The following is a 12,025-nucleotide window of genomic DNA, read 5'->3' as shown; positions in this document are numbered from 1 at the left end:
AATTATGTACTATTGTTGAGTATATATTATATAACATTTAGTTTTATATATATATATCAAAAAACAAAAACAAAAAACAAGCAACTTGTCACAATTACAGCAGAAATTATAGCCTTTATTATGAAACTTTATTCAAATATTCTGTTGAACAATGGGTGACTGTTAAGAACAACTTGTATAGGCCATAGAGAAATACATTTTAAAAGAGTGGGATATTGCAATGGCATTAAAAATGAAAGGGTTGCCAAATTTAAATGAACAATGCTTTGAAAAAATATATTCGTAGATCAAACAACACATTAAATGCACCATAGAATGCTCATTTTAAACTGAAATCTCACAATTATGGTAAAATAATTTTTTTTCCAATCCATCTTAAAATTGCAGCTCAGTCATCCTGATGAGGCAACCTGCATCTTTGATCAGAAACTAAAGACAGTACACAAGCTATAATGATTCAAATAAACAAGACAAGAAAATGTATCACTCCAGGGAATGAAGTGGGTTAAACACAATGCTAGAAGACAGTTATAAAGACGATACAAGTTGCATAACAGCACTAAATCACAGTCCAAAGACATTAATAGTGACTGGAACACTTCAGAAGAAGCATATTCATAGTGTAGGGCATACTTTATGTTGAAGAACGATTTTTACACAAAATAAGTAAAAACTCAGGTTGGATAATTGTTTATTTTACTATTAAACTTAGAACATCAATAAATGTGCAGTTTACTGCACCAGGGCCATTAAAATTGAATAAACCACATCAAGTGAAGGCGTTTTCTTGAACCTTTTTAATTTATCAAGTGATTTCTTAGCATCAAGGACATTATTAATCACACTTGCCTTGGCTAAAAAAAGAAAATTAATAAATAAATGAAAGAATGTATATATGCATGAAGGAGCTGGATGCTGGATTTATCTCAGAGATGCTTAATGACAATTTTTTAACCCTCACAGAAAAAAAAAAGAAAAGGAAAGAAAAAAAGACAATTACAAGGAATGAATTACCTGAGCCACTGGAGACTGCAGGAGGATCACATTAGGCCAGAATATTCATTCGTTACTATAAAAGTTCTCCGAAAAAGGGATGTATTTAAAAAAACAAAACAAAAGCATGTTTTTTAGATTAAATTTGCACAGTTGATGGGGCTCAAAATCAGTCTAACAGATCACAAAGAAAAGACACTCCAAAGAGAAGCAAGAGAGTTATGAGTAAATTTACTGTTCTCCATTACTATGGTAAAGAAGTGGACGAGCTCGAGTATCCTATGGCTCTGCTGTTCTGACGCTAGTCAATGTTACAGCTTCAAACAGAGAGCTTTTCTAAATTCAGAGAGGCCTTTGGAGACAAAATGAGGCACGTCAACAGAATGGATCCTGGCCAACAGCCTCTCTTATGGCTGGATATTGTAGAGGCCAGTCAAAATATAATCCAGTTTAATTGACTGGCATCAAGGAAAAAACTCATTTTTAAAGTTGGCATGAATTGAAAATTCACCCCATTTTCTAAATGCATGTTACAGATCTTGAATGATTCAACTGTGCATGTGTTTTTCTTTTTTGTTGGCTCCTGTTTTTTGTCCTTGTAATGTTTAATCAAAATAACATAAGCGTACACCTTCTGGTGACGTATGCAGGATACACAATACGAAAGAAAATCTTAAATTAAATTCAGTTTTATCATGAATTTAAATTCAAACAACAAAGTTATACATTTACCAGCAGTCACAGTCAAACTAAACTCTTTCCCTCCAAAAGGGGTTTGATGGAAGGGAACAGAAAGGGAGAATCAATAATGGTCATTAGAACACTATTCGTGACCTTTCTGCTTCAACTGAAATAACTAAAAGGAGAACAGAAAAAAACATCTATTCGGTGACAACATCAGAGTTACTGGCCCTGTCCCAAAAGTTGCCCTTAGAACTCTAACTAACCCTGAACAGTAAAAATTCATTGTGAAACCAGTATCTGTACACTTTTTTTTAAAGTTTTTATTGTCATTGATGGTTCCATTAAGAACCTTTAACATCCATGGAACATATCCATTGCACAATATTTTTTTTTTTTTTTTTTTTTTTTGAGTAGGACAAGGTTCTTCAGATTATTAAAATCTTCTTCACACACACACACACACACACACACACACACACACACACACACACACACACACACACACACACACACACACACTGCATGTAACCTTTATTTTAAAGAGAATATGGTTTTGGTACGAATGCACAGCCAGAGGAATGAGGCATTACAGTCTTGTGGACTTAACATTTGGATTCAGGGAATGTCCTTACAATTATGCTGCCATATGAACATAAGGCAATTCATTTTGCAGACAGGATTCAGCTGGGACTGATATCTGATCTATATTATCAGATATAATGGCAATGAATCACAGCAGGGTAAGATCACCTAATTTTAGCTTGAATCAATAAAGGAAAAGGCCTTGAAAGTAAAAACGCTATTCATAGTTATTCACAAGAACAAACATTTTCACTTCCACAATGTTGGAGGAAGGATCTCAGGCCAAAAAAACTGTTCATAACATCTCTTGATCAGTCGGTTAATTAAGGTTAATAAAGTTAGGTCACCAAATTTTGTAAAGAGTGATCAGTGAGGCTTGGCCACTTTAAAGCTAACAATATATCATGCAATAAATCTGATGCATAATGATGAGAGCAAAATGCGCTGGGCTACGCAAATGAGTCTGAAAGCTTTTACGGGAGGACTGCAAGACTGTAAATATTCCCCCTTTCCAAATCTGACAGCAACATCCACTCAAAGCTAATCATCTCCACAAAGATAATGTCCTGATCAGGTTTTTTCTTACGAGGTGTCTGTTAGGTATCTTGTAAATCAATGAAGATAAAGTAAACATTCAGGTAGGCCTATCATTTAGTCCTCTTGTCTCACATTGGTGTAAAACAAACCACTACTGCTGCTTAAATCTCCATCTTTGACACTACAAAGGCTTAAATAGTCAAAGAAGGCTTTAGGCCCAAGTGGAATTTAATCAATTTATTGTGATGCTCCAAAATAATACAAATAAAATAAAAACACCAAGCAAAGAAACTAAGAACTTGGCAGCCTACAAAAATCACTTTAAAACTAAACTGTTGTTCAGACATTTCAGGACATAAGGGAAGCTGTTATAGGGGATATATGCACTTATATCTCTATAATTAGATGATTAAAATAACAAACTTTCTTTGCATCAAATAAAACATGACAACAGGATATAAACATTTCAAACTTTGGGTGTGGTGATAATTGCCAGTTATTATAGGCTTCAAGCTTTTAATTCCCCAATGGACTCTAAATCACCCCTTCCTGCACAACAGAGTGTCTGTGGGTGTCTGTGTCTGTGTGTGTGTGTGTTTGTTTAAAGCAACTATTTACCAAAATATCTAAGACACCGGATCTCAACTTTCCACTTCTATATTATACAATTTAAAGGTATAGTTCACCCAAAAATGAAAATTTCCCCATGATCAAAGCATCCTAGGTGTATATGACTTTCTTCTTTCAGAAGAATCCAATCGGAGTTATATTAAAAAACGCCCTGGTCGATCCGATGGATCGGCGTTCTAATGTGAACACACGTATGACAGTTAGAAGCTAGTTGGAAGCTAGAAATTACCATTTATAACGTTTTCAATATAGATATTTTTAGTACAAAAATAAATAAACTCGCTTCATGCGGCTTTTATTAACCCCCGAAGCAATGTGGGAAGCCAAGGAAGGATGCACTTTATTGGACTTATTTTGGACTGTTGAAAAATAACAACTATTCACTTCCATTATACAGCTTGGAAGAGCCAGGACACTTTTAAATATAACTATGATTGGACTTGTCTGAAAGAAGTAAGTCATACCTAGGAAGCCCAATTAAGATCAAAGGCAGATTAAACAGAAACTATTTCTGCCAGCCATTGAAAGGTTCACCTTTCATTTACAGATACCACATCATATGATCCTGCAAAGTGAAATACCTGAGAACAGAAAGCACTGAAACCTGAATTATATTTAGATATTAGATAACATTTTAACTTGCATTTATTTTTTTAAATGTGAAAAATGTCAGTTTTTGTATACATGTTGTCTTTGCAGGGGAGGCTTCTACAAGCTCAAACAAGTTAACTTAAAACTGTTGAGTCGCTACAGCACGATTGGTTTTGTGTAACTTTTGTGTTTGAGCTTTTACACACAAAGATTCTCTGCTTTAAAAGCATGTATGGTTGCCCGTTAGCCAGCACACCATAGCAGGGGGTCCAGCATACAGAAAAGGTTAACAGGCTCATTTGCACCTGGTGTCTGCTGCCATGCTGGAAACCAGGATGTTGGGAGGGGGAAACAAATCCTTTCAATTGTTACATTCAAACCACCTCTTACATCACACTTCCCTGAAATAAGTTTCACTGTAATAGCAACAGCCAAGCCACACAATGCAAAATTTACCAGGAAAAGGAAGTAGATATCTGCAGGTAAAACAACTCTCCCTGCCAGCAATAAAGTAGTGAATGTTTGAGAACCAGCCATGAATACAGCTAACTGACAACAACAGGCTGATCTTGAAGATCACCCTTAAGACTCATATAACATCAGTGGTAGGGAATGAAAAGTTATCAATATTATCAATACTACTTCTTTTGGTGTGGACGGAGTGGAAGTAGAAGGAGAATAAATCAATTTGAATGAGATATATCATACAACAGAGGACATTAGTGTCATTAGCTGAAATAGGAAAACTATTTTGGGCTTTCAAATGTGATAATGTACAAAATGGGTTAGTGAACTTTTAGATATCCCCTACTCCGTGTAGATTAGGGAGCAGTAAACACTACATAGAATCAGAATGAGCTATATTTTATTTAAAGTAATTTGTTCTGGTTTCCAGAAGCTCTGGGACGATACAAACATAGGAGACCTTTGATTCGGTATGTAGCTTTCTACATATGAGGACTTTAAATTAATCCATCTACCAACAGGGAAATGCGTTTAAAAAAAATAATTGTAAAACATGTAGGATATCTGTATCAAGGGTGTTTAGCCACACAGGAAGCCAATGCATTCTCATCACGCATGATTGGTGGGCACCAAAACTAGCCCTTTAAGTGCTTTACACTGAAGACTCCCTCTTCTCTGTTTACACACATGAAAATCCACATAACGTTACGCTGTGGTTGCCAAAGGCTACGTAATTTACAGGACCGGTGTATGTGTATCAAAGCAGCTTTGACGGGGCTATCAATATCCCCACACTTTCATTTTGCAAACAATTCTCATTACTCATTGATCTGTCCTGCTTTTGTATTTTAATTGCTGCTCGAGGCATGAAGACCCGTGTGGAACAGAGGCTGAATCACGTCGTAGCGCTATATATAATCCCAAGAAGACAGTTCTACACATCTAAATGTGTAAACTTTGCAAGCTAATTCGACTTTAGGAAACAGTTAAAGTAAACTGGTTCCAGAAAAACTCACCCTTATCCGCCTCATTGCAGCAACAATCTCCACACGGCTGTTGGGTCGAGCCACATCCAGACTACCGATATACTGGAAATCAAAGCCAACGAGATGAAATGTATTAGAATTCCTGTCGACAAGTTGGGTTTAGTGAAACTAAATGTGGTATCAGATTCGCGCGCTCAATTAAAGTGACAATACGGAATGTAACAAGTGGCAACAATAGTGGCAAAACAACTTGTTTCCTGGGACTGAAAACAGGATCTACAGCAGGATGTAAACAAAATATGCTATGGAACAACATGTTTTATCTCAAAAGAAGCCTACCTTTGCTTCGAAATTAATCCCATGTTGGAATGCTTCCTCGTTATGTAAAGGAATCCGCAAATCTTGTCCATCATCGACTAAATTATACTTTGTTTTGGCAGGCATGGTGACTGTTTTGCGTCTTTCTCCTCAGTTTAAAACACAAACAGCTCGAGGGGAGTCAGAACTCAGTCTAACTCTTGCGGTCCATGCCTCGTTTTTGTTTGTTTGTTTGTTTGTTTGTTTTTAGCCCGGGGTCATTCTTATTTCTCATGCGTGCTCGCCTTTGATAGAGGAACTTTTGTAGAAATCACTCTCTTCAAATCGACGTCGCCGAAGTGGCTTAATTCCCAAGGTGTACGTTTGACCCAATAAGAATGGTCTGCTCAATTGTTCCCATTCAAGCGGGCAGCCCTAAGCTTTGGCTGGTGTAGTAGAGCCAAAATCCTGCTTCCTGGGCTTATCCGTTTCCAACAACTTCACGCCAGCGCCATAACTGAGTCCACACATCCTTTTCGAAAGGATTGTAGCGAGGGCAGAGCGCTATTGGTCGACAGGGGGGATTCCACCTGCTTTCATTGGAACACGGCTTTCAATGCAGGTTTGGAGGAGGAGAAAAACACCTCGCTTCACATTAAGAAGAGCGGAGAATGACATCTAGTGGCAGACTTCGGTGGGCTACACAGTGGAGAGTTGAGGCGAGTTGACAACTCATTTTATTTCTACCTCATGTTGTTTCCCCAAGTAAATAAGAAAACGTACGATACTGTTTCGACTTATCCGCGGCTTAACTTGTTTTAAAAAGTTAAACTTAGTAGGCTTACTGTTTTTTCAGCTTCGCCAGTCTAGTGTAATTTATTTCTTTTTTTCTTCTTTATTTTGTTATATGATGATCACATTATTTTTAAATTAATTTCTAACTTTTTGTCTAAATGTATAAGCCTACATTTTGTTTGCATGCCCCAGACCCAGACTTGCAGTTGTATGCAATGAAAATTCTATATAAAAATAATTATACCGTTTAAAACATAAAAACATAAACATTCTAGACATAGTAAAATATTGTAATATTTATTTATTTAATAAGTTTTAATTTTCTTTCTTTCTTTTCTTTTCTTTTTTTAAGTTTCAGCAATGAGAATGACATTTGTGACATGCAAATAAAAATCAAGGTAAGGTAAATTATTTTACTTTTCATTGGCAAAAATTCTCAATTATGCAAAAAGGGTTTAAATATTTCATTGGGTTAGCCTTGACAAGAAAAAGTAGGCCATTTAACTCTAAAAATATTTCAAATTTAATTTCCAGCAGTCTATATAATTTTCACCACAGAATGCTGTTAAACATAATACATAAATCGGGAAAATGTCTATGATGCTATTTCCTGTTACAAACGAACATCTTTAACGTAAACACAACATTTTCGCTTTCTCCCTCTTCGCATTCTTATGCATTACTAGAAAAAAAAAAAAAAACTAAAAGTAGTTTTTGTTAAAGATTCATTTATATATGTATTTATCATATATGCATAACCCCTGTATGAACAGGATACATTCGAGCAAGTGGATTTTAAAATTTGTTAGAAATTGATTAAAATATAATGTACACTCACTACTAGCTAAACCAACAAACAAAGAAGTCCAGTGCCATTTGCTCCATCAAGGTGGTCTCTCAGGTGGGCTGGTAGAGGAAGATGGATTGGAAGTTGCCCTTCAGATGGTAACAATGCATTATGTGCCCCATTGGCTCTGTCAGCTCTGAACACCAAACAACTGCAAACAGATGGGCAGACACGACAAAAGAAACTTTAAATAATGTTAATGTTCCAACTCGGGTCCAAAAGCCATCAGTTTTATGAAGCCCAATACAGTAACCTTGAAGAGTCTGGAAAGGTTGCTGATGAAATATCTCCTCTTTGTTCTGAATGGCCAACAATGTAGTTCTGCTTTTATCTGTCTTAAGTTTTAATGGATTAATTGCACAGATTGGTCATAGTAAAATAGAATGCATACAGTCTACAATTTTAGAATGCATACAGTCTTACAATTTTTTTTAATTATAATTTTTATGAGCTTAGCTCAACACAAGGGAGGCCAAAAAAATTGTATTAATACAATATAGAATGACACTTAACAGACAGAATAATACATAATAACGATACATCAATATTGCTGTAGTATTGGTGGATTTACTGTTTTTGATGAGTTGATATACTGTAAAGTGATCCTTAGTTTTTTAAGTTGCTGAATATAAAAAACTGCAGCATTAGAAGCATACAGTGGATTATGTTAATGCGTATAATATGCATTTAACATTGATAATAAATGTTGGAAATATCCCTTGCAGAAAGTATACCTTATCTAAACAGAAAAATAAGTATTTGGCCTGAAGCACTACAAAATGTTCCTTATAGGTCTCCTTGCTCAGCGCTGGAGAAACTAGAACTGCAGTGTTTATATTGGCTGAGGTTTCAGGAAAGCAAGTCGTAAACTATAATTCCCAGATAAGAACCATCACATAAAGAAAGAAATACCTTTCAGCCATCTCAAACCTTGAACATGACTATAGGCTTTAAAGGAGGAATCGCTCTACTTTTAAAAATTTTGACTGCTTTGGGCAGAGGGAAAAAGTTGATGTTACAAATTAACCATTGGGGAGATGTGTAGGCAGAAACTACTGACTCATACAGTACATTTCCTGATGGTACAGTGTTATTTTCACTGTTTATTTAATAAAATAGACTGACATCATGCCTTTTATCTCCCTGTTTCACGGAAATACTAATATTTGTTTTTGTGAGGTAGTACATTAAAGTTATTAAGTAGCTTGCAGATACAAAACTGTACTAAATTAAGATTTAAAAAAAAAATTAACAATTTTTTTGGCTCTCCAGAGGAGAATGAAGGGCGTTTTGTGTGAAATATTGGTGTGTGTTGAAGGAAAGATAGATATTATTGGGAGAATGATTTATGTAAGGTGGGATGGTGTACTAGATGATGATGGAGAGAAAGGCAAAAAGTGAGACTAAACAAAAGTTTTTTTTTTTTTTTTTGCCTCATTTGAGATGCAGTCAGTGTTGGTGACTCCTCCTTTTGACCAGTTAGAAAGATGTCATAAAGAGGACCCTTTCTAAAGTGTCGCTTTTTTCAATTGTTTTCAAAAAGGTGAAATGTTGAGGTTGAGTCTGGACATTTATTATCTGAACTACCTGAACCTGATTTAGAGTTAAAAGATGCATTCAGCAAGGGGATCTTGAAGGAGTTGCAGCAGAGGGTGATTGCACTGCGGAGTGAAACCTGATGTAAAGGTCTAAATGGCCCTAACTGAAGCTGAAAATTTTATGCAATGATGTGCATTTTTTGGAAAAGATCTAAAATTTGGATCTGCTATGGAATGTCATGCTCTGTGACCACAAAACAACTGTGCCACTTTATAATATCAGTGAAAATCTGTGGCCAAGAAATTAGCTGTCCAGGGGGTCAGTGGTAAAATAAGCTGGCTCTTATGTTTAAATCCTTTAACATCCTTAATCTGAACATGAACCCCTTCAACAATAATAATCATAATTGTGGTTCCCCAAAAATATGAGGCACAGGAGCTGCAAAAACAGGATGTGAAGATCCCACTAAAACAATTCAATCATTCAATAATAAGGACAACTTCTGTACTTTTATTTAAGTAAAATCAACTTTCCCTTGTAATGGAGTAATATTTGACCAGCAGTAATGGAGTTGTGTACTTAGTCCACCTCTGCCCTCTATATAGATAACTGTATTACAACTAAAATTTTATAGTGCACCATTGTAAAATACATTTATTTATTTTTATTTATCAATCCCGTCCGGCAATGATGGATGAAACGAACAAATAATATTGTCATCTGATAACTTGTTAAGACCATAAAAAAGAAAAATGGTTCTTTGCTCTTTGTGCCATTAACCTACATTACAATAAGTACGTCAGATGGTAATCAATTAGATCAGTTACCAAGGTTATGTCAAAGTATTTGATGTAATTTATCACTGATAATAGTCAGTTTAGAGGCCACTGTCTGGCTGTCATGCTTTCTGTGTTCATCCTGCATGCTGAAAACTTCTCTGTGAATTGTTAAAAGGTCAAGCTCAAGGCAAACGTGGTTTCTTTCTTTATTATTTTATTTCAAGACTGTCAGACACCACAATAATGATCATTAATCTATGGTTGGACATATCAAGGCTAATTTGGCCTGTAAAAAAAATGTAGCCGTCAAATTTTGACATTGACCTTGATATAAAATTTCATCGCTATTGGTCACTAGCTGATTGCTTGGTTTCATTGGAGCAGAGAAGTAGGCCATTCAAAGCAATGACATGCTTTATCAACATGGCCTTAATAAACCAGATGCCAAGGACAAACATTTAAACAGTCTTCAAGATTTACTGGTGTGTTGCATGCGAAAGGCTGCATTTGCCTGCTTAACCACTAAGCGTCACTGTTGTCTTGCTGTTTAATTTCATTTACATCCTGAAAGAGCCTTTTTGAAGGCTCAACTGAACCGTGATCACATAGACACTGTAACATAACACTCAAGTGAATGGAATATGTCATAAAAAGGTGGCACAACAAAGCACTCTTAGCAATTAAGTGGTTCGTTGCACTTTTAAAACCATCTTGAAATAGTAGAACTGATTGGGTTAAATTGGGCTGAAACTGAAAACTCGTAAAAATTTTGTATAAATAACAAGTTTAAATGGATTAAAGTTAAATGGATGAAATGGATGAAAACATTTTTACACTGATGTAATGACAGTTTCTACAATACAGCAACATTTCTTGGAATGGTGCCCTTTCAAAGGAGCGTAATGTTAAACTCTCTATGTTGGTGTCTCGTCTCTATTTACACAAACACTTATGGTGCAGAAAAAAACACTAGCTATCTGAGTCGTGACAAGTTCTCTCATGGCTCACCTAAATTACTAGCAGTATTAGCTGAGGTAAATATTTATGTAAAAGACAACAACACATTAATTCATTCAATCTGCCTTATGCACCCAACCCATGTCAAATCTTTATTCAGCTTTACTCTCTTCCTCTGTTTTGTCTCAGAAATCTTTGCCACCAGGCCCTAAATTAGTTAACGAGGCTCATCTTTGGTTTCTTGATAGGATGTGCACCAATCTTGCGCTTTTTTTTTTTTTTTTGGACGTAATCTATGACACATCTGTGCCACAAAACCTTGTTTGCTTAAAATACCCTGGCCGATAACCCGAGGCTACGAATGTCTTTTTGACATTTACAGGGTGATAGTAGCAGTGGCGTCATCCACTGATTTCACGATGTAAGTGTGCATACTCCAGCCTGATGCTCCTCTTTGCGTCCAGAGAGTTTTTTCCAGTCCCTCTCTCACAGATGAGGCTTGATTGTTGGACTGCAGATCGATCCCCCAAAGACCTCCACTGAGGGTCAGGAATCCAGTGCTCCCTGTGTCAAATAATTGTGTTCCATATGGAACATATGACACGTATGTGCTCTTGTTTTATAATTTGATTAAATTGCTTAAAGAATAAACATGCTTGAAGAATAAATTGCCTGTGAAAGACTGGCAGTTATCGGGTGGAAAAGACATTTAGAATGAAAGCCTGAAATACATGCAGCACAAAATATCTTTTCATTTGCATTTCATATTTCTGATTTATTCTCACCACTTGTAAGTTATATCCTATTTACAATAAATTAACTAAATATTTGCACGTTTCTATAAACAGAGTTATATTTCAAATAAATATTTACAGAAGCCTCCAAACAGAGGTAACATCTGGAATAAAATGGCGGACCAATTGATTACATCAATGAGCTCATGTTTTGTGTGACTTTACATATATTTTAGTCTTTAAGATTTAATGCATACAATGTTGTTGACATTTAAGAGAACATAAGAATAAAGAACTTCTTAACAGAATCAGTAGTTTCAACCTTCTTGACTTCTAAGTCAATGACAGCTCTATCTTTATGTTTTTCCTACCTGCTGGACAGGGTAAAACTCATATTTTCTCACTTAAGCGGGGAAGTTGTGGCCTAATGGTTTGACTCCTAACCCTAGGGTTGTGAGTTCGATTCTCGGTCCGGCAATAATACAACTGAGGTGCCCTTGAGCAAGGCACCGAACCCCCAACTGCTCCCCGGGTGCCGCAGCATAAATGGCTGCCCACTTCTCTGGGTGTGTGTGTTCACTGCAGTGTGCGCACGTTGGATGGGATAAA

General features: G+C 36.1%; 1 protein-coding gene across 1 annotated transcript in view; it reads right to left on the bottom strand.

The window, feature by feature from the left end:
- LOC132151802 (carboxyl-terminal PDZ ligand of neuronal nitric oxide synthase protein-like) overlaps positions 1-6,375 on the bottom strand; it is a 103,220-nt gene extending 96,845 nt beyond the window's left edge. The window contains exons 1-2 of the mRNA XM_059560177.1: positions 5,808-6,375; positions 5,499-5,570 (exon numbers count right to left, since the gene is read on the bottom strand). Of these exons, the coding sequence (XP_059416160.1) occupies positions 5,499-5,570; positions 5,808-5,912 (177 nt within the window). The 5' untranslated portion in view covers positions 5,913-6,375. The remainder of the gene's footprint in view (positions 1-5,498; positions 5,571-5,807) is intronic.
- Between the last annotated feature and the right edge of the window lie 5,650 nt (positions 6,376-12,025).

This window comes from Carassius carassius, chromosome 10 (assembly GCF_963082965.1).
Source record: "Carassius carassius chromosome 10, fCarCar2.1, whole genome shotgun sequence".
Lineage (NCBI taxonomy): Eukaryota > Metazoa > Chordata > Actinopteri > Cypriniformes > Cyprinidae > Carassius > Carassius carassius.
This window is presented reverse-complemented; position numbering and strand designations above follow the sequence as displayed.